Source organism: Hippichthys cyanospilos, chromosome 12 (assembly GCF_059441005.1).
Source record: "Hippichthys cyanospilos isolate Australia breed blue-spotted pipefish chromosome 12, RoL_Hcya_1.0, whole genome shotgun sequence".
Lineage (NCBI taxonomy): Eukaryota > Metazoa > Chordata > Actinopteri > Syngnathiformes > Syngnathidae > Hippichthys > Hippichthys cyanospilos.
The window spans coordinates 4,182,596-4,208,168 of NC_142380.1; the positions used below are offsets into that span (position 1 = coordinate 4,182,596).

A 25,573-nucleotide genomic window follows, 5' to 3' on the forward strand; every position below is an offset into this window, starting at 1 on the left:
CATGCACAAAATGGTTTGACCTTCTTCTGTATGAATGTACAGAAAAATACTTTTAAAATGAATCATGAAAGCTCATCTATAAAATTAGCAATGATGAAATGAACATAGATCTATAACATAGATCAGTGGTTCGAAAATGGGGGTACAGGCACACTTGGGAGATTTTAAATTAAACAAAACTGTCAAAATCTTTTAAAATAATTATTGAATAATTAAATGTTCCAGAAAAATATAAGTTCATAAAATAAGTGTTATGCTCTGTAGTTTGTTTCTTCTACTATCCAAAAGAAGAGTTTCGCTTCATTATTTTTGTGGACCGATACGAATGAAGTTAAAAAGTTTCTTAAGTTTAACAAATCAGACTCTAATGGCATGTTTTAGGTCTTTTTTTTTTTAAACCCCAAAATGCTTTGCACTGGTTAAGGGGTACTTGACTGAAAACATATTTCACAGGTGGTGCATCACTGAAAAAGGTTGAGAACCACTGACATAGCTGACCGTGGACTGCGTACAGCAGTTGCTTGAAAGTGGCCCTGGATCTTCACCCAGCATAGGTGATCATATCATGCATGGAGATTTTTTTTTTTTTTTTTTTGTGAGGGGGGGTAGTTCTAAACTGGTGTTCTAAACATCCGCCGATATTCATGTCAGATTAGTCTAGCGCGGCCAAGGCGACGACGCGATTAAAAAAGACAGACGGGGGGTGGGGGGGCTCCACGTCGAGTCGGTTTTGGGTTAAAGATTGTCAGCCGGGTTAAATATCAGTCCGGTCTTGCCTGGACCAGACTCCGGCTCCGGTTTTAGAATCCCGCGCACGTGCGGGCCGGCCGAGTTCACGAGCAGTTCACAAATTTGTCGGCAACTCCGCCGCCGCGGGCCATTTCACAAGCGCGCCGAAACCAAACTCGCTAATCACCTGTCAAATTGACAACCATTGAGATCTCCCGGCGAGCTATCAATCATCCCGGCGAGTAACCCCAACGCTCTGGCAGGCCCGCTCATGAAAAATATTTAGTCCTCTCGCTACCGCTTTCAATTTGAGGATTAGAAGAACGATGTGTAAAATCGCTGAGGCGTGAATTGTCAAACCGCCGCTAACAGCTAGTAGCGTGAGTTGGAAGCGCGGGGGCGCGCTCACGCGTCTCCACAAATTGAATGTGATGTTCTTTCGATTTTGTTTATTAAACATGCTAAAAGCAATCGGTCTACGGGTGCTACGCACTTAAAACGCTGCTTGAAATAAAAGCTCGGCTTTGTGTGTCCTTTCGTTCCCCTAAAAAAGTCATTATTCGCCAAGTGTGATGTCTTGAAAACTTTACTGTATTTTTCTACACAGAACAACAGATACATTTTTTTTGGGGGGGGTGTCAAAGTTTGGCAATGAAAAAAGTTTCAAAACTTGATGTGTCGTTTGATTTTTACTGCGTTTTCTTCTATGTGATATGGATTTTTTCAGGACAGGTTAAGAAATTCAGCATTTTTTTTTAATGAAGCCCAATTATTTGGGCCATTAAACACAAGGGTTTCAAACTGGAGATACTTGAGATTAAATAGTATTTTTGCAGGTATCAGCAAATGTAATTAATTGCTTTTAATGAGCAGAACAGGACTTATTTTCAAATTAATAGCATTTTAATTGGCACAAGTAGCAATTTTGTGGCTAAATTGTGTTAAAAAAAAAACATTTGGGTTAAAAATAACCCAATTATGGGTCAAAAAAAAGAACCGACGCAATTTTTGTGTCAGTTTGACCCAATTTTATGCCAAATCATTCTGAAACGTTAAGCACTGGCTTTTTAGCGTAACAAAAACAACAGAAAAAAAGAGGAGAAACACTGTTGTGTACATTTTATGCTTTCAATTTTAATGAATTAAAAATTCATTAAAAAATATTTAAAATCTTAATTTATTAATTTGACATTTATTTGTACTTTATTTACTATAGTTTTTTATGTACTGTATTTTCCGCACTATAAGGCGCACCTAAAAGCCTCATTTTTTTTAAAAAGCTGATGGTGCGCCTTATAATCAGGTGCGCCTTATATATGGATAAATATTGAGATTGGTAGATGGCGAATGAAGTGATAAAGTAAGCGTTTACCTGTTTCTTTTGTGTGTTTACAGTTGAACAAGGTCGCTCATATTGACATTGAGTTATGCTATTGAGAGTTTAGAGTTATTATTGTTATTACTTTGAGTATTACTATAATGTGATTGAAAAAGTTTTAAAATATGTCATTAATTGAGGGCGCGCCTTATAATCCGGTGCGCCTTATATATGGAAAAGGTTTCAAAATATGTCATTAATCGAAGGTGCGCCTTATAGTGCGGAAAATACGGTACTTTTTTTGCGGTCATGTTTTGGCTTCCCTCCACACGAGATTGTAGCCCCTGAAGGAACGCAAGTGTGTTTGTAAAACACTCCATTATAATGAAAGGCGAATGAGTCGTCATGAATACGATGCGTGTTTCAGCTGTCACGTTGACATGGTCAGCCGAGGTAGCAGCGATTAAAGAATGTGTAATTGCACAATTTGTTTTCGCCGCGGGCGCTGATTCATAGATAACATCTTGGTTTGCCAGCTTTATGCGGGGGACAAGCCTCCCTCGTAGCCTGTGTAAACAGCTTTCAGCGGCTCAGCTACTACCTGACATCTTTTGTGTGTGCGCGCACGCACACGCCTTGGATGGTGGCACGTAAACACGGGCCGGGTCCTATGCCAACTTGGCCGCGCTCCGAGCGCGCACCTGGGCTGCGCTCGACCTTCTAGGTTTTGGATTCAACAAACCGAATTGGATTATTGTACGGTCTCAGTTGGCGATTTTTTTTCTTTTGCGTCCTATTTGTTCCAAAATAATTATTTGAAACTGAAAAAAACAAATCGGTCTAACTGCTTATTGGTGGAATCCTGCTTATAGAAAAAAAATACTGCAAATATAAGCAAAAGGTTCTCGAATAACAACGGATTGGTTTCTGAAATAGGTGACTTAGTGAATGCCAAACTGAAAATAAGTGCTTGCATTATATTACTGCTAATGTATAATGACTGCGGCACAATGGTTAGCTTAGATGCCCCACAGTTAACTCATTCAGTGCCAGGGACGGCTTTTTACGTTTTTTTAAGAGTCCGGACAATTGATACAGAAGTAAATAGGGAACATTAATTTCCAGATACTTAAGTATTAAATCAATACTTAAGTGTCTGGGACTAAATGTCTGGACTCTTAAAAAAAATGTGAAAATACGTCCCTGGCATTGAATGGGTCAAGGGACCCGAGTTCAATCCGGCTGGTTCCGGCCTTCCTGTATGGAGTTTGCATGCCCTCCCCGAGCCTGTGCAGATTCTCTCCGGCTTCCTCCATCACTCCAAAATCATGCATGGCAGGCGTATTGGACACGCTAAATTGTCCTTAGATGTGATTGGTTGTTCGTCCCGGTGTGCAACCAGTTCAGGCCTACTCCCGAAGTCAACTGGGATAGGCACCAGCAAGCCTGCGACCCTTGTGATGATAGGGGGTTATAGAAATTGAATGGCTGGATATATTCTGTTTTTTGACCTAATTTGTAGCATTGATCTTTATATATCTAGCAAAAAGCATTAAAAAAAACACTAGTGGGCTAAAAAATTACTATCAAGGGTTTTTTTCCCCTTTTATTTTGATATTAAAAAGCTTCTCATCTACACTTTCATAGGCCAGTTCATACAGAGGCCAAGATCATAAGGTAAATAAAACATGGTGGTGGTATGGTCAAGTCAGGTTTTCATTTTTTTGTTGTTGGTTTTTTTTGCATGATTTCACTTTGAGCTCATTGGAGATTTTTCCACAGGTGAGCACTTGAAGGCAGAGGAATGCATTTCCACCCCCTTTTTTTCCCCCCTCCAACATTATTAGCTTGTCACTCACTCCCACATAGGGATTGAAGGCCTATGGGCCCCCAGTGAGGAGGCCGCTTAATAATACCTGCTTCTTCTAAGGAGATCAGTGGGAGGGTTTGTCAGTACATGACAAGAATGGACACTAATCCTGCTGCAATGCCCACTGGCCCTGCGTGTCTCTGGAGTGGGATAATTGATTCCCACACCCATCTTAGTCGGCCCCGATCCGGCTCCCCGCCGCCAATGTGGGTTAAAAGCGTGTGGTCCTAACGGGCTCCTGTGTTTTGAATTTGAGAGCTGTCATAACTGTTGTAGGCGGTAGCGGCAACGGCTTCGCTAATGGACGCTAATCTCTCCGGTGTGTCAGGAGAGTCTCCTTTCACGCTGATGACACTTTAGAATCTTCTACCTCCTTCTTTTACACGCTCGCAGGTGACAGATTGGAAGTGAGATAAGTTTAAAATGTTGAAAACAACGTATATAGGTGTTTTGATCACGTGTGACATAACGCAGCTAAGCGCTCAGCACTTTCACTCGGCTCTCCTTTTTGAAAAAGTTTTTTTTTCTTTCTTCTGAGCCTTTTCAGCTAAAAAACAAAAACAAACAAAAACAAAATGCACTTTTTGATCGCAAATGGCGGGCACGTGGCAGCTAATCAACCAGCTACTAGCTTGCTAGCTAGCATGTAGTCCTAATCAAGCAATCTTTACGCAGTGGTCTTTATTGTCAAATAATCTACAAATGGACTCAACCTCTCACAGAATATTGTATTCAGATCATAGTAATTTGTTTACAAAAAGCAAAGTCTTCCTTCTCTTTGGACAGAACGTAGCTTTAGAAAGCTAAGCTTGACAAAGTCAGCTTGCTAGCATGGAGTGCTAATCAAGCATGTTTTACTCAGTGGTCCGTATTGTCAAATAAAACCCAAATGGACTCAACCTCTCACACAATGATGTATTCAGATCCTAGTTATTTGTTTACAAAAAGGAAAGTCTTCCTTTTCTTTGGACAGAATGTAGCTTTAGAAAGCTAAGCTTGACAAAGCTAGTTTGCTAGCATGGAGTGCTAATTAAGCAATTTTTACTCAGTGATCCTTATTGTCAAATAAAACACAAATGGTCTCAACCTCTCACAGATGCTGTATTCAGATCCTAGTTATTTGTTTGAATGTAGTTTTAGAAAGCTAAGCTTGACAAAGCTAGCTTGCTTGAAAGCTAGCTCGCTTGACAAAGCTAAACAAGCTGAGCTTCTTTTTCATTTGCAAAAGGAATTATGTCTGATTTGAAACAATGTTTATCCATGTTTGTACCAAGGAGGAAAAAAAATGCTCTGAGAGGTATTGCTAGCACTGATGCTAACACAATATGAAAGATGTCCTGGCAGGTCTAGCGATATTAAAAGGAGCACACGTCCAACAATAGAGATCCTATTCTGCATTACGAGAGCCACTGCAGCATCCAGATGATTTGAAAGGTGTTTCTGTGTTTCAAATTATTCCTTAACGTTACTTCACTGAATAGTCCCCTGGCGATAGCAAACTGGTTTTCCGACGCCAGTATCAGAGAGCCAGCCAGAAACCGCCATATTGGATTTCCCTTCTTACTTGGAGCGAAAGGTGCAGAAAAGTTGATTCTTTTTCAGACTTTTGGATTCGATTCCCGTGCAATTACGACGAGGCACCTCCGGGCTTTGAGGTCTGCAGACGGAATGTGCAGCTCGTCGGATGTTGGTGGACTTTGAGGTATTTCCTCGAGAGGGCCTAGCATCCCAAAATAAACACCGCCGTTAATATTTCAACTTTTGCTCCGCGTAGAAATGAAAAGTGATGCGTGATTGTAGCTTTGTTATAACGGTTGGCTTTCAGCAAACAATCCGTTACCCCGCAAAGCGCGATGCCAGAAAGCTTGAAACACAAACTCATTTGACCGTCGACCTCATTGAGCTCAGTCATCACTCGGATTGGATATGATTTGAACGTCTTGCTATTTGGGTTCTAGCGATACACGCGCTAACGGTTTGCACGGCTGCGATCTCAGCTATCAAGAGTCAATAGGGTTCTTGTTCTAAACCAGACAGACTGTCCGTGGAAATTTAGAGGAGATTAGTTGCGAGGCAACAATGTGTCATAGCACGATTAATGCGATGGCTCCTCTTGCGAGTCATTCGTGGCATCGTTGACGTAATAGAAAATAAGACAATTTACTAGAAATAGTTCACACAGTCAAAATATACTCTTTAATATATTCGCATCTCACAGACGGAGCAAAAAAAAAAGGAGGACCACCATCCTAGGAATCCCATCAGCGATAGGAAGCAGAAAAATATGAAGGTGTATACGGAAGGTGCATAACGGAACAATCGGAATAAATAGAACTAGGAATAATCCGCAGTCAAAAAGTTCAGAGCATACCCAGACAAATACTGTACTCTGTGTGTCATATGATTGATGCGATGGCTCCTCTCAGCAGTTATTCTTAACAACAGCCACCAGCGGACAATAGAGATGAACAGGACAACTAAAATTAGTGCATGCGTTTCAAAAATAGTCCCCGCATGGTCACAAGCAAGCGCAATGTTTTAAAGTTCCACTGATTTAATCTGAGTGATACTACTGCTCGTTATTCATGGCTGCTGGCATCTTGCACAGCATAAATATAGAGAATAACTACAATAAGTCTGAAAAGTAAAAAGAACGCATAGACTTCAATGTTATTGTGCTTTAAATAGTTTTTTTATTATTTGCAGCGCATCCAGTCAACCATTCATTTTTTTTCACTTGGGTTAAAATACACATTTCATCTATGATATACACTGCAAGTAAAAAGCAAAGTTTTGCTGAGCTTAATTTACAATTTAATGCCTTTTGTTGGGGAATTTAAAAACTTCTATCTTGCATTTCCTGGCTAAGGGCCAATCAGAGTGAAAATGTCACTTTTTGATGTGCCCTACTTGAATGAAAAGACATCCCAGAATTCTTTGGTCAATTATGTGCGAGCGATTTATTCGTTCCAATCATATTTAAAATGTGAAATGAGTAAAACTCTCTTGATACTTAATTTTAAAAATTGCTTTGCACTTTAATTCTGTACAATGAAAGTGTTGAGCAAAACAATGTGTGCGGCATGTACTTCGGCACAGTTATGAAACCTTTGCTGAAACACACTCAAACTTGGACCATCCAGCCATGCTCAGCTATCTCAATAAAAAATTGTTACTCAGTGCAATACATTAATGACACTTTCTCTCGTAATAGTAGCTGCTGCTGCATACGAATGCACTAGCACTCCGCTTGGTCTTAATTTGTCGTTTTTAGAATGTTTTGGTCATTCGGCGGTCCATGGGCAAAACGTCAGTCTTTCAGTACCAAAAAATGCCAAACTCGGAATATACCAATATCTCAACTTTGATTTTCTGAGGCAGATGCCTGATTTTGCGTAAACGCATCACATTAGACTCTAATCTAAGTGACGGCTTCTGCGATAAATGAGATGGCTGTTAATGGAAAAAAATAGTTTGTTTGAGTCTAGCGCCACCATGCTTCGCCTTTCCTCCCTCTGCTCTGCTCGTGTCGTGCATTAGCCTCGCTCTGACCTTGTCTTGATATCACATCCTTGGAGAAGGAATGTAAATCGTATCCGTCCAATCCCAACCCCGTTACCGCTAAAGCGGCTCCCTCTTGCCGGCCCTGCTCGGCCCTGCAGCGGGGGCCACATGATCTTTTCCATGTTCCAGACATAATTTGCGGCTTAGGTTTTTTTGGAGGCTGACGCTGCGTCTGCGCCGCTTCTTGCTGTTTCAGGCGTCGGCCGCGCTGCGTGCAGCACTTCCCCGGGAGTGCGGAAAAGTCCCACTTTTTTTTTGCGGGGACCCCGAGAGGTCGCTGTTGTCGGTGCGCGATCCGAGAACTCGTACCGTCATGCAAATACTGATCAAGAAATCCAAAACAATGGTGCGTGACTTTACCTAAACAGTCAAGGAGAAAGTTTAAAGGACATTAGCAACATTTCAGTGCTTCTCAATCCAGCTTCATTGAGGCCATTTAACCTAAAGGTCTGAGCGCATTTTCTAGTGAAGTGTTATGACATGTGTTTGACATATTGCATGTGAACGTGCAGCGGCTTGTCTGCGCTACTTGGTACGAGAAACATGACGCGCATTCATAGTGCACGGCAGCTATGGTCAGTTTACGCCATAGCGATATTACTGATAGACAGGAAAATTCATTTTATTAAATATTTAATGTGTGAAATAAGAGACTGTTGTATTTGAGCTTAATTAATCCACAACGTTGACGTTACGATTGCACCTCGTTTCTCCATTACACATCTTATCACGGTCCTTTTTACACCCTGCATTGAAAAGAGATACCGTGTCAACGCCTGTGGTCGTGCCCATCCTGCAGATAACGCCAAAGCTGAGGCGAACCCCCTGGTTCTCACGTGTGTGGAAACGCAGGAGAAAAAGTGATGAGATGTTTCCAGGTGTGTGCTCCCTTCCCTTATTTTCCCAGGAAATAGAGCATATAATGCCAATAGGCAAGGAAAATGTAGTTTTTTTTGTTTGTTTTTTTTACAAGATATATTGGAATTTTCTCATTCACTGACTCAAACAGTTTGTTTTGTTCAAAACTTTTCATTTTTCTTTCAATTCATTGAAGAATAATTTACTTGTAATTTATTTCACATATTAAAAACAATGGTGTTGGAGCAAAATGCTAGAAATATAGAAATCATAATTAAAAGAGAACCCAAACAAACCTGGCAAAACTTGATTTGTCAATCATTAATCCATTAGCTCTATTACGTTATTTTTAAAGAATGCTAAATTACATAAACAAATCTGTATTTACAACTTCAATTGCAGCTAATTAAAACCATACCCTTGTTGTCAAAGACTTTGAAAAAAATATAGAAATAAACAAACCCAACAAAGATACATTGTGAGTAACATTCAACGGTGGAATAATGTCGAAGTTTGACAAAATCCAATGTATTGCAATTTTATTCAATTTAGTATTATTTCTTGTCGTTCATTGACAAAACACAAAACAACATTATAGAATTTTACCTAATTTTGAACTTTTACCCGGTTCACGTTTTGTTTATTTTTTGCATCATGTACCAAATGTTACTTTTTAATCTTTGTTTATGCATAAAATGTGTTCAATGTGTGTTCAACAAGTGCAGCGCAGTAACATGGGCCTTCACTTCAATGGTGACATCTTGTGGTGAAGTGTTATTTGTACACAAAATTTGAAATTATATTTTTTGCTGGTCAATCACAATAAATAATATGACACAAGTGCTAAACCGAAATCCTGTACTTTGATATCATTTTTGGAAAATCTATTTGGAAAATAACATGATGTCATGCATTGATTGTTTTCCCATATTACGTTCATATGATGTTAAAGAAAATGACGAAAAAATGGTCAAAATAATGCACAAGAGTAAAGTTTGAGTGTCACACGAATAAATAATGCCATTGGCACTATTCTTACAGTGCTTGTGATTTTTTTTTGTGTGTTTTTATTTCCAGCGAAGTCTAGAAAGAAATACATGTATGACAATAAAAATATGACTTATATAAGTCGAAATAAGTAAATATAACACATGTATATTTATTAGTATTATACATCATATTTTATTTAACGTCAAAGTTATAAATAATAAATATAAAATAGGTAACAGTAATAAAAATAGCACTGTACGTCTACATGTTAGCCCCCTCATTTTGTTCTTCTGTTTTCAATTAAATTAAAAACACAGGAAACAACAAAAAACATCCAAGTATTGAATGCTAAGATACTTTTTTCCAAAATGATGAATAACAAAAGAAAACCGCACACGCTAATAAAAACATATACAGGACTGTACATGAAATGGCTGCATACTCCCGCCAGTGGCCGCTGATTAGCTCCTTGCCCACGCTACCACCGAAGAAGAAATTGTAGTTCAAAGATGGCGCTACCCGGTGTTTCACTCGTGTGTCAGAGAGCGCTGTACACCCTCGGCAAATGTCTTCGGACGCGAGTCCCGACAACTTCGCACTGGGGCGGAGAGATGCGCTGGCGTGGGACGAAAATGGTCAGCTTTCGACCTTACAATACGTCGCGTTTCCAACCTAAACGAGGTGAGTGACACCCGACAGCTAGCTGAAGCGGCTGCCGCTATAGATGTCAAGGACACGTTTGTGTACGAAAACATCACATTAAACCTGTCTCTCCCTTTATTTTTAAAATCTGGCGTAAAATATCCTTTGAGTTAGCTTGATTTTCACCTCCATTTTTACCGCGTAGGAAACTTGAGCTCCAACTTGCTACATGAGTTCCCAGACCCTAAAAGTCTCTTGAATAACACCATCGCTCGCTCCCTGGGAGTCAACGACCTGTCCGAGCTCATCCAGTACACGTGCACGGAGCAAGCTGGCGTTAAGGTCAGGAAAACATGTATACAGTTGTGGATCATTTTTTTTTCCAATATTGTTTAGTAAGTCATCGTGATCTTGTTGTAGCCATGATCATTGTATTCCATTATGTGCAGAAAGCCACTGTGACCTTGTCGTGGCCCTGCAAGATCGAGGAAGACGGCTACGCATCCAAAAAAAGTGATGCCGAAAGATTCGCTGCTGCAGCAGCTTGCCACAAACTCAAGGTACGTTTGGGTTCAAATGAAATATAATTTTTTTTGGCAAGTTTAAAATTCTAATAAAGCAGGGTACACGCATACCAATTTTTTCTTAATGTGGTAGGAAATGGGTGTGATCGGTCCTGACAATCAGCTCCCCCGAAGGAGATCCGGCAGAGGGAGAGGAGGAGTGCGTTCCCCTCTTTATGATGACGAAGACTCCTGGTCCGACAGCCGAATTAAATCCGAGCCGCCACCAGGAAACTCAATTGAAATTTCCGAAGCGCTCTCCCTCTTCCCTTATCCCAAAGATCTCTTGACCAGGGTGGTCCAGGTGGCCACGTCGTCCGAAAGTTGCAAAGTAAGGGTTCATCGTCATCTCTGTTCCCACTCAATCACATCCTAACAAATTTGTATATGTCACAGGAGATGATACGGTTCAAGACAAGAGGCGGCAAGCTCAAGACGTGCGAGCTGACCCTGCGCTGGCCGCAGGAAATGACCTTTGTTGCGACGGGGGGCAATAAAGTCACGGCAGAAAAGCGAGCGGCGGCTCTTGCCTGCGTGAAACTGAAGGTGACGTAGAATTTGCACTTTTTTTTTTTTTTCCTTCTTTGTCACAACCACGTGTTGCTTCTTGTAGGAGCTACAGTTGCTGGACAAGAACAACAACCCGCTAACCCACGCTAAGTACCATGGTGCCAAGGTGAGGGAGGCGGGGGAACGTGAGCGGCGCCCTCTACGGGTGGAGGTTCCCACGTATCTGCAAGAGCGCATTAGGGATTATCTCACACGGGTCAGTCACCATTTTGTCTTGTTCACGTTTTCCTAAATACCTGAATGCGCTGTCGAATGCCACTGCAAAGCACTGATGGCGCAAAATGTAGCGAAGGAACATTTTACACAACAAAGATTTCTCAATATAAGCCAAGTTTTGACGCACAGATGTGTTATTTTGTTTGTTTGTTTGTTTTTTATCAGCCATATTCTTACTTAGAACTGACATCAGTTGGCTGTTAGGAGCCAGTGCATGTTGGAGCTAACAGCAGCTAGTGTTAGCTGAGGTTGTTACGGCATTATTTTCAGTAAAAGAAGCGAGTTGACTGAACCAACGTCCGAGCCCATCTTTGTTGTATATTACTACAACAGAGAGGTTCATGTAAAGTTATGATGTCTCAAGCTGATTTGGCATATACACACAATCATAAACTTGGTGAAACAGATGCTGCGCAACTTGGGTATTTATGGGAACTCGAGCTGCGTCGCGAGAGAAAAAGAAACTTATTTGAAGAATTATGGTATTTGAGCAAGAGCTATGAATGTAAAATTAACATTAAAGCTATTTTAAAATATGTTATAGTTGTTTTTTGCGCAGTACATTTGTGAAGAATTTCAAATTTCATAATTGTTGGATTTAATACTTTCATGAACATTTGGGCCATATCGGTCAGCCATACCCTGATTTTTTTGACTGGTTATCATCATAACTGTTGAATTCTTGTATTGATGGCAGTATCCGGTGGAAGCAGAAGTTCAGAGGCTCTTCGAGGACGAAGAGGACGATGTCAACCAGGAGGCGTCAGATGAGGAAGACTTTACGCTGGATGCCATCACAGGCAAACCTTACCGGCCGCGATCCCCTCAGGAGACGCGCCGCCTCAACGAGCGACTCCAGGAGGAGTGGGAAACCGCCGGGCCGTCCTCCAGCACGCAATTGCCGGTCGACGCCCACCGGCAGCGCGTGGTCTCGGCCGTGCGCGCCTCCCGGGCCGTAGTCGTCGCCGGCGAGACCGGGTGCGGCAAAACCACTCGCATTCCTCGCTTCCTCCTGGAGGAAGGCGTGATGGAGGGACGCGGCGCCGAGTGCAACGTCTTGGTGACGCAACCTCGCCGGATCAGCGCCGTGTCGGTGGCCCATCGAGTGGCTCAGGAGATGGGCCCTGCTCTCAAACATACCGTGGGCTATCAGGTAGATGACCATTTAACTTATCGGACTCAGTCTTCAAATCTGTCAAGCCTTCAGAGGAAAAATCAATCTCTGACGTCTATAGCCGTCATTGGCAACGAAAGGCTTAAACGGTTACCGGTGAATCGCAGGTGAGACTGGAGAGCAGACCACCGGAACAGAGCGGCGGAGCCTTGCTCTTCCTGACGGTGGGCGTCTTGCTGAGGAAGCTGCAGTCCAACCCTAACCTGAGGGGCGTCTCCCACGTGGTGGTGGACGAGGTCCACGAGCGCGACATCAACACGGACCTCTTGCTGGCGCTGCTGCGCTCCTGTATGAGCAAGAACCCCGACCTCAGGGTGGTGCTGATGAGCGCCACCGGAGACAACCAGCGGCTGGCTCACTACTTCGGAGGATGTCCCGTCGTCAAGGTGCCCGGGTTCATGCACCCCGTGCGGGACAAGTACCTGGAGGACGTGCTGAGAGAAATGGGGCGGCCCCCGCCACTTGACAAGTGCCAAGAGTCGACCAATGAGGTGAGAATAGATGGTTTATGCTTTGAGCATCATCTGAATAATGTAGGGCTGGGTAAAAATGTCGACCACGCCGGGTAATTGGACTTTAAAAATAGGTTAGACAAAATTATTCTCCTTGACGCTCTGCCGTAACGATGTTTGCGCCGCCGTTTTCCACGCGCATCATTCTAGCAGTCGAACGCAGTGTTTCAGTGGTGGAAAGGGACAGAACCCCCCCCTTCACAATCTTTCACAAGTTTTGGATCATTTCCAGATTAAAAAGAAATGATAAAAAAATAATGTTCAACTATTGTAAAGTGGTAAAGGCTTAACACATCAGCAGAAGAAGAAAAAAAACACAAATGCTAAGACCATCTTGATCTCTATTTTTAACATTGCTTGTCTTAGTGCACAATCTAGTGGCAAAGTTGCTGATGCTATTTATGTACTTAAAAACACTTACTGATAATAATAGTTATTAGTATTTAGTTGGTGTTAGTAGTAGTAATTGAAGTTTGTGACTTTGGTTTACGCGTTTAACCAGTAGAGGGCAGTCAAGCACCAAACGTGCCCAGTGTCCTTGTCAAGAAGAAGGCAAAGAAGGAGAAGAAGAACAGGAAGTTATTAGGTTAGGTATAACCTTAACCTTAAATGCTAATCATGATTGATGAAGTGATTATTATTCCAAAAAATATTCAATAGGTTAACCCATTTTAAAAAGATTCAACAGTGAAAGCCGAAGAGTAATGTTGCGTTGTTTCAAAAGCGACATTTTTACTCAGCCCTTTTCATCGAATAGCAAAGGTGTGCCTAATAAAGCGACTCCCTCCATCTTCAGAGGCAAAGCGATGAGGTCAATCCAGATCTGGACCTGGTGGCCGACGTCATCGAGCACATTGACAGACGCGGCGAACCAGGTTCGGAAACCTCTTCGCCCTTTCCCGTCTTTTCCATCGCTTCGTTGAGTCCGCATTGAAAACGTCCCTCCTCGCACAGGCGCCATGTTGTGTTTCCTGCCTGGATGGCAGGACATCAGGACGGTTCAGGAGACGCTGCAGAGGAAGCCGCACTTTTCTTCTGGCTTGCACATGATCTTGCCATGTAAGAGTCCAGACATCCGTCCATCTTTGTGGGGGGGGGGGGGAAATACTAGCATCTCCTTTCTCGTTTCAGTGCATTCTAGTTTGTCGGTGGCAGACCAGCAAGCTGTGTTCCAGCGCCCCCCAGAGGGCCGGAGGAAAATTGTCCTCGCCACCAACATAGCAGAGACCTCCATCACCATCGACGACATCGTTCACGTGGTGGACGCCGGAACGCACAAAGAGCATAGTTACGACCCACGCACCAAAGTAAGGTCACGTACGCATGGCATTTTCTGAAGAAAAAAGATCATTCTTTAAATTTAAATATGAGATGAGGAAAAAACTAACATATAAGATAAAGATATTGTATGATGGCTTCGTTATTTTTTCAAAGATAAATTATTATTCTTTCCAAATAAAGCAAGTACTGATGGCAACTTTTTAAAAAAGTTGCACTAAAACAGGAAGTCATCTGTAGATGAAATAACATAACCACAAAGCATTAAAATGTGTATTTTTATGAAACAAACTTGTTTAGTAGTCTAGTAATTACCATTCTAATTACTTACTCATTTATGAAATGTATATGAATAAAGTTATATTGATGAAAACAAGTCATTATAAAACACTACAACAGCTGAGTTGTTATGAAACGCTTTAAGTATTGATAACTGTTTAAAATATTTTACATAGTTTTAAAAAATACCTTATTTTCTGAGCAAAGTTGTATTTTTGAAAACAAGTCATTATGCAAGAATAGTTTTTGTATTTACATAGAATATGCTAATAGAAAAAAGTAAAATACACAAAACGTTTTTTTATTTTACAGAGACAAAAATATAAAACATATTTAATATTTTTTATTGAGGGGAAAAAAATGTTGACAAAAAGCTTGCGATATTACAACTCTTGAATGTTATATTGATTTTTAAAAAGCCGCAATTTTACCTCCACAAAGAAATGAAAGACAAATCTGAATATACAGTCTTAGAATCTCAAATATGACCGTGAAAAAGTTGTATTAGTAAAAGAAATCAGCATTTTTTTAGTTATTGTATGAAGATTTTGGGTTTTGTGCTGCCCTCAGGTGTCTTGCCTGGACACGGTATGGATATCGCGATCCAACGTGACGCAGCGAAAGGGCCGAGCGGGACGCTGTCGGCCGGGTCACTCCTACCATCTGTTCCCGCGCAAACGGCTGGACGCCATGACGCCCTTCCCCGTCCCGGAGATCCTGCGCACCCCCCTGGAGAGCCTGGTGGTCCAGGCCAAGATCCACAGTCCGAACTTGAAGGTAGCTCCTCCGTCTCGGGTCGTCGCGACGCGTCATGCTGAGCGGCGTCTCCCGTTTTGCCGAAGGCCGTGGACTTCTTGTCGCGAGTTTTGGACAGCCCCCGACAAGAGGCCGTGTCGGACGCCGTTCGAAATCTGCAAGACATCGGTGAGTTTTCCGTATCGTTTGCCCGTTGCGCAATCGGGATCGGTTTTAGTCTCTTTTAACGAGTCGAAACTGTAGTAGCCAGAAGAAGGAAAAATGGCAAGGTAAATAATACAGTTTCAAATCAAAACCCATGTAGGTGTGGAGGATTTTTTTTTAAACTACCGTAAATGACTGTTTTTGACTGGTGTGACTTAAAAGGAAACAAAATGGCCCCGTTCACCTGAAACAGAAAACGTTACCACCGTAAATGAAAATCTGCGATGGTGTAGCCACAAGAACCAAACCGCAATATTTCTATCACGAAAAAATGTTAAAGAGTCTTGAAAATAAATTATTGTATTTTCCGCACTATAAGGCGCACCTAAAAGCCTTATTTTTTATTTATTTTTTTTTTTAAAGCTGATGGTGCGCCTTATAATCAGGTGCGCCTTATATATGGATGAATATTGAGATTGGGATTGGTAGATGGGGAATGAAGTGATAAAGTAAGCTTTACTTTTTTCTTTTGTGTGTTTACAGTTGAACAAGGTTGCTCATATTGACATTGACTTATTATGCTAAGTGTTTAGAGTTATTATTGGAGTTATTATTGTTATTACTTTGAGTATTACTATATTGTTATTGAAAACGTTTTCAAATGTCATTAATTGAGGGTGCGCCTTATAATCCGGTGCGCCTTATAGTGCGGAAAATACGGTACTTTTATACGATGAAAAAAAATTAATATGAGAATATTAATTAAATATGCCATATATTAATTAAAGTCGTCTTTGTGAGTGCACGTACAAGATAAAAAAAATAGATGTGAAAAGCAAATTGTTGCTCGTTGTTTGGCACTCGCAGGTGTCCTGGACCATCAGGAAACGCTGACGCCCTTGGGCGAGCGCGTGGCGTCCATGTCGTGCGACCCGCGCCTCGGCAAAGTTCTGGTGCTGGGCGCCCTGTTCCGCTGCGCCTTGCCCATGCTGGCGGTGGCCGCCTGCCTCACGCGGGACCCCTTCCACAACAGCCTGCAGAACCGAGCGGCGGTGACCAAGGTGAGAGCGTCGGAGGTCGGCGTCGCCCCGGGAGACCCGCTCACGGCGCGCGCCGGCGTTTCAGGCCAAAGCCGAGCTGAGCGGCTCCAGCCGCAGCGACTACCTGGCCGTGAGTCGCGCCGTGCTGGGCTGGAGGAGGCTTCAGCAGGAGGGCGACCGCCTCCAGCGTGATGGCTACCTGGAGGAGTTCTGCTTGTCCAAGGCCAGCTTGCGCTTCATCAATGGTACGCTCCGATCAACTGCTAATTTTACGACGGTGCCTTCAGTCTTGAGGGGGCAAAACTTGAAATAAAACACATTTCAAATGGATTTTTTTTTTTTCTACTTGTATAGGCGTCAATGGCAGTGAACGCTAACGTATTCGAAAAGCAGTCTATATCAACTTACAACAAATGTTAATTTGACTTTTTACAGGTTAGTATGAAGCTGAAAAAAATGTAAAAGTTTATCAAAGTAAACATTTTTGACTAACAGAACCTTTTGATCTGTAAATAAATAAAAAAATAATGCACGTAAATTGATCTGGAACATTAACACAGGAGCACCAATATCTCACCTGAAGAAAAAGGTATGGAACAACTGCGCTCTTTTTTTCTAAATCACACGAATGACTTGTGATTTAGGGGAAAAAAAACAATGTCAAATGTTTTTAACTTTTTTTTTTTTTTGTCTGGTGGCGGCGGCAGGTCTCATCTCCCAGTTCAGTGAGAATCTCCGCGAGGCTCAGCTGGCGCACAGCGCCAACGAGTGCCAGCGCCGCTCGTCGCCGCTCAACCAGCACGGCGAGCAGGAGCAGCTGCTCAAGGCCGTGCTGCTGGCCGGCTTCTACCCCAACCTCATCCAGGTGCCGCCGACCTCCGTTCTTCTCCATGCCAGTCGGGGACCTTAGTGCAGTTTTTTTTAGTCATTCATATATGTTTAGCAATTTTGTGTGTGTGTGTTAGTGTGCATATATATATATATATATATATATATATAATTTTTTTTAATTTTTTATTTTTTTTTGAAGAAATCTTTTCACTTGGGTTTTCAAAATGGTATTAAGTGACTTTTATTTTATTTTTTGTTAAAGATTAAATCAACCGTTTCTGCCCCCCCCTAAAAAAGCACCCAAATATTGAACTGATCCACACGCAGATCTGTGGGTGAAAAAAAGTATTACGTACATTTACTAAGTTTAAACATTTTTTGTGATTTTTTTTATTAAAAATAATTAATATTTGTATTCGTTTTTTTATTTGTTTTAATTCAATTAGTTGTAGTATTTAGTAGTATTTATTTTATTTTTTGTAAATAACTATTGTATTTTTGTTACATGGTTCGGGGTTGATATAATTTTTGTGCGTCAATTAATTGGCGTATTTTATGAAGTCATCATACTAAAACTTTATTTTTAGTTTCATATTTAAAAAAAAAAAAAAAGAATAACAGTAAAATAACAATCTTTTGGGGTTCTGGTTGATGAATTTAAGCCTAATTGTTCCATTCTTTGTGTTTCAGTGTGTGTGTAAATGATAGAATTTTTGCTGACTTCTTTTTTTCTTTATCTTTATTTTATGTTTGTTTTTGTGAAACGATCCTATCTGTTCCGATCGACTTTTTTTTGTTGTTGTTGAGGTGTCGGTGAAATGTGGCAGTGTGGATTTGGCGTCTGTATTTTGAAAGCATTGCGGTTTGGTATTTAGGTGAAGAGGGGCGTGGTGACCAAAAGGGGGCGCTTTCGTCCCAACAGCCTTTCCTTCCGCACTGCGGGCGGAAGCGTCATCCTTCACCGCTCGACCGTCAACAGGTGGCGCAAGCTTTTTGAGTCACGGTTCTCTTTGGACCTTTTTCTCTCTCAACTTTTTTATTTTTTTTTTCTTCAGAGGAAACGAAGAGCTGGGTTGCCGATGGCTCACCTTCTTCGGCGCCGTCAAGTCCAACGACTCGGTTTTCATCCGCGATTCGTCCGCCGTCCATCCGCTCGCCCTGCTGCTCCTCACCGACTGCGACGTCACCGAAACCGGTAAAAGCTTCACTGCTTCGTGATGGTTTGGTTTCTCAATTCATTTTTAAACTGACTTTGTTTTTATATATACTGTGTTTTTTCTTACGCTATATATTTTTCCTTTTTTTTCTCTCATGGTGGTAGCACGATTTATTTTATTTTTATAGATTAGAAAATGTATTCAATATTTTTTTGTCAGTTTAATATTTTTTTTCAGACATTTCAACATTTTGCGGTAATTTGGAGGTTTTTTTGGGACGCAATGATCGTTTTTGTCACCCGTCAGATTTTTTGTAGGGATTATTAATTTTTTCCAATTTTAAAATGTAAATTGACATAATTTTTGTTTCATTTTATTTTCAACTTTTTACACAAAATATTCAATTCCTGTTTCTTGTTTCAACTAAATGATTGTTTTTTAGATCATAGATGCTTGTGAGAAATTTATTTTTGAAGTATATATATTTTTAAAATTAGTTGTTCGTTTGTCAAATTATGGTTTTTGTTATTGAAATATCTAAATTGTTTCAACTATAGGATTTTTTAATTTTTTTTTTCATTCCCCTATTATTTTAACCAATGATGTTCTTCGATTCACTTCGAAAGTAAAAAAAAAAATAAGAATTTAGAATGTTTTTGGGTTTTTTTTTTTTATCATTTTGGTGTTGAATTTGTTTTTTTCCAGCGTTTATTAGCTGTTTTTCTCAAATATTTTTGACCCTCTTTGCTCATTCCCATTTATATCTATAAATTGTTTTAAATATTTTTTGTAGTCCAAAACGGTCGGTTTTGCCCTAGCCAAACGCGGGCGTCGTTTTTGTGTTTTCAGTGAGCGGAGCCGAAGTGGAGGTGGCGCTGTCGAGCCGCTCGCCGGCCCGCTGCCAATTGCGGTCCGACGCGTGGGAGCTGCTGTGGGATTTGCGCACGTCCGTCCAGGCCATGGTGCGGCGCAACCTCCGGCAGCCCGCCGCCGCGGCGCGCTCCCGCCAGGACGGCGAGCTCATCTCGCTGCTGGTGGAGCTGCTCAACGACACGGACGCCGACCCCTGGGCGCCGAATGACGACGAGCTGGACTGATCCCCGTCGCCGTCGCTTATTTATTAGCTCGTTTCGTTCGTCATGCACTTTTGAAGACATCTTTTCATTTGGTTTTCAAATGGTATTAAATGACTTATGGAAAGTCAGATGTTCATTGTTTTTGTTTGGAAATTATTGTTTATATTTTAAATTATGCGACCATAGTGAGGATGAACGCTTCGGAAAATGGCACGCTATATTTTAAATAACTATATGGTCCTTGTGGCTTTCTTTTTCAATAAACAACAAAAAAGTCTTACGATACATGGTTGAGGTTTTTTTTTTTAATTGCTTTTGTATACAACCTTTTTTTCGCCTCAATAAGCGCCTCGCGTCAGGAACGATCACCGGTTCCCTTTTCCTATTTTACTGTTTCCAAACGTAATGTCCACTTGCCAAAACATCCTGTTCACATCTATGCGTTACTTTTACAAACAGGATAGCAACACTGCCCTCTTGCGGACGGAGTAGGGATGTCTTTTCAACACGTAAATATACGTAGGAGTCTATGAATATCTTTAAAAAAAAACGTTTGCCCGCTGATCCAAAAAAAAACCTCACATTCAACACTTTACAAACAGGATTATGTCCAAACGTCAAACCGTGATAAATGCGAAAATCGGCTGTATTAATGTACGTTACATACCTGACAAAACCAATCAAAAAAAAGATCAAGATTATTTGTATATAAATGACGCTTCTACTACAGTGCTATTGGGCTTCATTCGTAGTACTACAAGATTGGTGTAAAACGGGAAGGGGGGTCATGGGAATTCTTTCATAAACTTTAAGTGAAAGGCACTCAGACGTCTCAGAAGCTCCTCCATTGTGTCTGCAGGGGTCATAATGCAAAATCTGTACGATAAAATATCATCCATTAATATACATGTTAAAACACGGATAGTAATTGAAACCAGAAGTTGTAAACCCAGCTAACTTTGTGATCGGTTATGTATGCGCCGATTAAACCAGCTGAGTGCTTGGAGTTGTGTTCAAGGGCCCCTGGAAACATTAAACTTGGGCTGAATTGTTGAGCCATCTCAAAAGAATGATAAATTACTTGCGGTGTCCCCCAGGGGTCAATATCAGGGCACAAATTATTTTATACAGCAACGATAGTTGTGTGTTGTTTTTTTTATATATTTTAATTGACCGCGTGCCGTAAATCCTCCAAGTAAACTTGTGTTTTAAATGTGTATAAATAAAATGAATCCAAAAGACACTTTTTATGCGACCTGGTGCTTGAGTCCATAATTCTTACCTGATGTGATAGGTTCCTTCTTTTTGTCCGTACTCGCATCCTGGACTAACCAACACGCCGGTGTCCTCCAGCAGTCTGGTGCAGTAGAACATGTCAGGTTGCACGCCTACCTCCTGAAACGCAATTAAACAAGTCAAGCTTCAAGCAACTTTTAAGAATCCTGATGTTCAATTCCAGTCATTTCTATTTTATCGATATACAAAAAATGGCAGGTGGTAAATGAAAAGTACTGGTACTTAAGTCATCAATAACTTAGTCCATGAAGTAACAAATTCTCTTAATATTTAAGTCACATAATCAATAATATATTATTTGTTTATTCATTTCCTAAGTGCGTTAGTACTTCATTACCTGAAGTAATCAATTACAACAGTATTTTAATTAGTACTTAACTACCTAAGGAAATTGATGATCTTAATCCTTGATTACCCTAAGTAATCAATTAGTTTGGTGTTTCTTTCTTTTTTTTTAACTAGCCTTTTTTAGACCCTTGACACCTAGCTAAAACCTTGACAAATATCAACGAGTACTTGAGATTACAAATATGCCTTTGGGATTAAATGAGCAAATGACAATGTGCATCCACATAAAACTTGACAAATTAAAGCCGTAGAACATTTTCCAAAGGAGACACTACAATACAAAGTTGCTTAATGTTCCAGTTAATTTGCTCTTAATTTGAAAAGAAACACATGCAAAATCTCACCTACTGCCTAAAGTCTTAGATACAGTACCAATCAAGTGTTGGAAACGATCTCTATTTTTTTTTTTTTTAACCAAGTTACGCAAACCTGCAAACTGCAAAAATTAAATTAACTGCAGTCTACAGCTGTGCAGGTAGTAGCTTGAACTTCTTGACCTTTGCAGTCAAAATGTGACCTTTTAATTGTTTTTTTTAGCTGTTTGTTTTTTTCATTCACGCCGAAAAATGAGTTGACGGCAACCTTGGCTTTGCGAATGGCGTTGGGCGTCAGGTGCAACCTGGGGAAGGCAAAGGCTCCTCCCTGCACGGGCTGGCAGCTGACAGCCGGCAGCCGCTTGAGAACCTGCAGCACTCTCTTCACGTTGCCAACCAGCGTGTTCCTCACGTGCTCCCTTTCCTAAGAGACACCACATATTCTTCCCATGGCCGAACAAAACCCCAGCTGATTTACAAGTAATGATGGCAACGCGAAGCTTCACGAAGCTTCGGTGATGTTATTTTACTCCTGTAGATGGCGCTCTTGGTTTGAAGATAAAGACTACATTTCCCCATCTCTTTGACCAAGGAGAGGAAGCTAGAGGAGTCAAAGACATATCGCAAGCGCTTCATGAAGCTTCGTTTGCCCCTCACTACCCACGTGCATGTAAAGCGGGTACGACGGATCTCCGGGCTGGGGGGGTTTGGCCATCAGCTCCAAAGCAATCTGCCCGGCCACGGGAGGACACGTGATCAAATGGAACATCTGCTGGACGTACGGCATGATGGCGGGGTCCATGTTGACCAGCTCCACGTAGCCTCCTCGAAGGCCGCATCTGGGAGGAGGAAAAACAAGAACGTGATTGGACGCAGCGGGCCAATCGGGAGTCGCTGCGCGTGTCACGTGAGCCGTGGCTTACTCTCCCAAGAGGCCTTTGGACGCCGAGTGGAAGGAGGCCAGCTCCAGCGTGTGGGCCAGAGGAGGCCCCAGCTCCGACAGGACCTTCTTGTACGACACAAACTCGCAGTTGCTGTCGTAAATGCTGCCCTGGTATACCTGGGGGAAATGATGTCACTCAACTCATTTCTAAATTGACTCTAGAATTCTAAAAAAAAGAACCTGTGTGGAGAGCGCTAAATAATGAAACAAAAAGTACCACACCTTCCCATAGGCTTATTTCTCTGTATTAAATATAAAAGCCCTACCTCATCTGCAAGAAGGAAGAGCTTGTTCTCCGCCACGAACCTGATGACCTCCTCCATGGACTTTCTGCTCTGGACGTGGCCTTGAGGAACACCGGCGTCAGGAAGGTCAACACAAAGGACGCGGATGCACGCGGGGTTCCGTCATCGGCACCTGTGGGGTTCCCCGGGTTGATGACGTACAAAGCGACCGGCTCGCACCCGCCCCGGGCGGAGGCCAACGCTCGCCGCAGCTCGTCCGCCCGCAGCTCCCAGCCGCTCTCCTCGTCCAGGAAGTAGGGGATGACGACGCCCCCCAAAGCCGTCAGCGACAAAGGGGTGGTGCTGTGGCCCGGCACCGGCATGAGAACCCCGCGCTCGGGGGACGCCTCGCCGCCCACCAGCAGCGTCAAGATGCTCTTGGTTGTTCGGACGACATCGTGCAGTTTAATGTCAAGGCCGTTCAAAACCGAAGATGGTGAAACGTTTCAAAAATTCCATTCAAATTTTCCAATCACCACAGCTTTCAGAAGCTTTATTCAGCCGTTATTGCTCCAGCTTCATTTTTAAATGTCATTATTGTATTTTTTTACAGTATACATGAGATATAGTATTTTTAGTTATTTATTAAAGAAGTTTTAGGGCCAAACTAATTTATGTTAGGACTACATTAATTATTAGATGATTATTTAAATGTTATTCAGATAGGCCTCCATATCAAAGTGTGGTCCGATTAAAATTTATAAATGAATGAATACCGTGAGCGATGTCTGGGAGCCGGGGTGGATCCATATGTTCTCGGGATCGGCAGCAACACCGTCGCGTTGGCTGATGAACTGAGCGATGCTCTCCACGATTTCGGGTATACCCGCTGTGTTCGTATATGACCCTGGAAAGAAATGAAATGAATAAATTGAAAGTTTATGACAAAAATCTTTGATAAAGCCTTTCAAGCCTGTGATAAACTTAATAGGTTCATAGCCTGCCATTAACGTTCCATGGATTTAAGGTCCAGGCTAGTTAGCTAGCGTAGCTAGCCAGATAGCTAGCAAGAAGATAGATAGATAGATAGATAGATAGATAGATAGATAGATAGATAGATAGATAGATAGATAGATAGATAGATAGATAGATAGATAGATAGATAGATAGATAGATAGATAGATAGATAGATCGTTAGCTAGCAAGCTATCGATGATAGATAGATAGATAGATAGATAGATAGATAGATAGATAGATAGATAGATAGATAGATAGATAGATAGATAGATAGATAGATAGATCGTTAGCTAGCAAGCTATCGATGATAGATAGATAGATAGATAGATAGATAGATAGATAGATAGATAGATAGATAGATAGATAGATAGATAGATAGATAGATAGATAGATAGATAGATAGATAGATAGATAGATAGATAGATAGATAGATAGATAATTAGCTAGCTCGTTAGCTAGCAAGCTATCTATGATAGATAGATAGATAGATAGATAGATAGATAGATAGATAGATAGATAGATAGATAGATAGATAGATAGATAGATAGATTGATTGATTGATTGATTGATTGATTGATTGATTGATTGATTGATTGATTGATTGATTGATTGATTGATTGATTGATTGATTGATTGATTGATTTCTCCCTACCGACACTGCCGCCGTCACAGCAACGGAGCAGCTTGTGAGCACGTTGCTTGACATCCGCGGGCAGGGTGTCGCCATCCAAGAGTTGCGGGTAAAAACAAGCAGCAAGCACCTGCTCCAGCGTGAGCAAACAAAAAGTATGCGCTTTAAAAATGCATCATCGCCATCATCATCCATGCGCGCTACCTGTCTGACAAAGGTGAGAGGTTTCATGCCAGCCCGCTGAGGGTCACCCCAGGAGACGTCGATCACGTCCTTGTAGGGCTTCTTGGCACCCTGGAGTTCACATTTGATAGGAAAACTACAAACACAGCAGCTTATTTTGTCCATTTCCATGGCAGATCTTACCTGCTCCAGCATCTTCTTGATGTGAGCCGCTCGTTCCATCAGGGCCGCCAACTGGCTGGGCCTCACCGTCTTCATCTCTGAGCTCATCCCGTGCATGTCGGCAGCAGCTTTCGTGTAACTGTAAGAGGTGGATATCTGGTTAAAGAACACATGGACAAAGAGGGAATGTGTGCTTTATTAACAGGGATGATTTTTGGGTCGTACGGAAGCCTGTCACACGATTGGGTAAGACTTGAGCCCTGGGTTCAGGTTTTAATTAATTTTTTACCGTTATGAATACAGGTATGAGGTATGTCCGCACGCTTGACTGTAAATTCAAAAGTAGCAATGGTTAACATATCACCGCTGGTGCAAGTTGTTAAACATTAAATGTTTTGGATCCTGCTTATCGTTCGGAACTGTCCGAAGCTCCGTTATGCATCGGAGCCAGATGATTTTGTCGCAATCATTTCTTTCGTGAGTTGAACAGTTTTGCCGGGGTGGGAAATGGAACCTGAAACTGGTTGATATTCATGTAGGTGAACTGGAAAGACAAGCAGCTGCGTTTTTTTAATATAATAACAATGAATTGAAAAAAGCTTGCATTAAAGTGTTATTCATACTACACAAAAAAGGCGAAATAATATTACACAACAGGATATTATTACGTTCTATCACTAGTTATATTTGGATTATTTTGAGTTAATATTAGTTTTATTTAGCCAAATAAAGAATTAACTATGTAAATAGGATATGGCCCCCGCTGTTGTAATTGACTTTTGAACTTATTTCTAAATAAATATTATGCGTGAGAAAATGTGAATCGGTAACTATTATTGACAAATTATTGGTTATGTTAGTTCTTATTTAGTTTATTTATGTATACAG

At 41.5% G+C, this 25,573-nt stretch overlaps 2 protein-coding genes across 2 annotated transcripts; one reads left to right on the top strand and one right to left on the bottom strand.

Annotated features, from left to right (window-relative positions):
• The first annotated feature begins 9,838 nt into the window (after positions 1 to 9,838).
• On the top strand, positions 9,839 to 19,852 carry dhx30 (DEAH (Asp-Glu-Ala-His) box helicase 30). Its single transcript, XM_088430357.1, has 19 exons — positions 9,839 to 10,010; positions 10,177 to 10,313; positions 10,421 to 10,531; positions 10,629 to 10,865; positions 10,931 to 11,080; positions 11,148 to 11,300; positions 12,018 to 12,473; positions 12,602 to 12,985; positions 13,803 to 13,881; positions 13,961 to 14,065; positions 14,138 to 14,313; positions 15,134 to 15,340; positions 15,406 to 15,487; positions 16,331 to 16,524; positions 16,589 to 16,748; positions 17,211 to 17,368; positions 18,210 to 18,313; positions 18,390 to 18,529; positions 19,341 to 19,852. The coding sequence occupies exons 1-19, from the start codon at positions 9,839 to 9,841 to the stop codon at positions 19,586 to 19,588; spliced, it is 3,453 nt and encodes a 1,150-aa protein (XP_088286483.1). The 3' UTR covers positions 19,589 to 19,852.
• A 64-nt stretch (positions 19,853 to 19,916) lies between these two features.
• On the bottom strand, positions 19,917 to 24,802 carry LOC148414451 (alanine aminotransferase 2). The gene is made up of 11 exons (XM_088429791.1): positions 24,707 to 24,802; positions 24,545 to 24,634; positions 24,362 to 24,470; positions 23,469 to 23,599; positions 22,886 to 23,129; positions 22,735 to 22,814; positions 22,449 to 22,585; positions 22,190 to 22,364; positions 21,794 to 21,949; positions 20,850 to 20,962; positions 19,917 to 20,443 (listed from the first exon to the last, which is right to left on the bottom strand). The coding sequence occupies exons 1-11, from the start codon at positions 24,800 to 24,802 to the stop codon at positions 20,353 to 20,355; spliced, it is 1,422 nt and encodes a 473-aa protein (XP_088285917.1). The 3' UTR covers positions 19,917 to 20,352.
• Between the last annotated feature and the right edge of the window lie 771 nt (positions 24,803 to 25,573).

Coding starts and splice junctions, on each gene's coding strand:
- LOC148414451 (XM_088429791.1), bottom strand. CDS start 24,802: ATGCACGGGATGAGCTCAGAGATGAAGACGGTGAGGCCCAGCCAGTTG. Junction 24,471..24,544: donor CTCTCACCTTTGTCAGACAG/GTAGCGCGCATG, acceptor ACGCTGGAGCAG/GTGCTTGCTGCTTGTTTTTA. Junction 21,950..22,189: donor CGTACCCGCTTTACATGCAC/GTGGGTAGTGAG, acceptor GGTGTCTCTTAG/GAAAGGGAGCACGTGAGGAA.
- dhx30 (XM_088430357.1), top strand. CDS start 9,839: ATGGCGCTACCCGGTGTTTCACTCGTGTGTCAGAGAGCGCTGTACACC. Junction 10,314..10,420: donor CGGAGCAAGCTGGCGTTAAG/GTCAGGAAAACA, acceptor CATTATGTGCAG/AAAGCCACTGTGACCTTGTC. Junction 12,986..13,802: donor GCCAAGAGTCGACCAATGAG/GTGAGAATAGAT, acceptor CTCCATCTTCAG/AGGCAAAGCGATGAGGTCAA.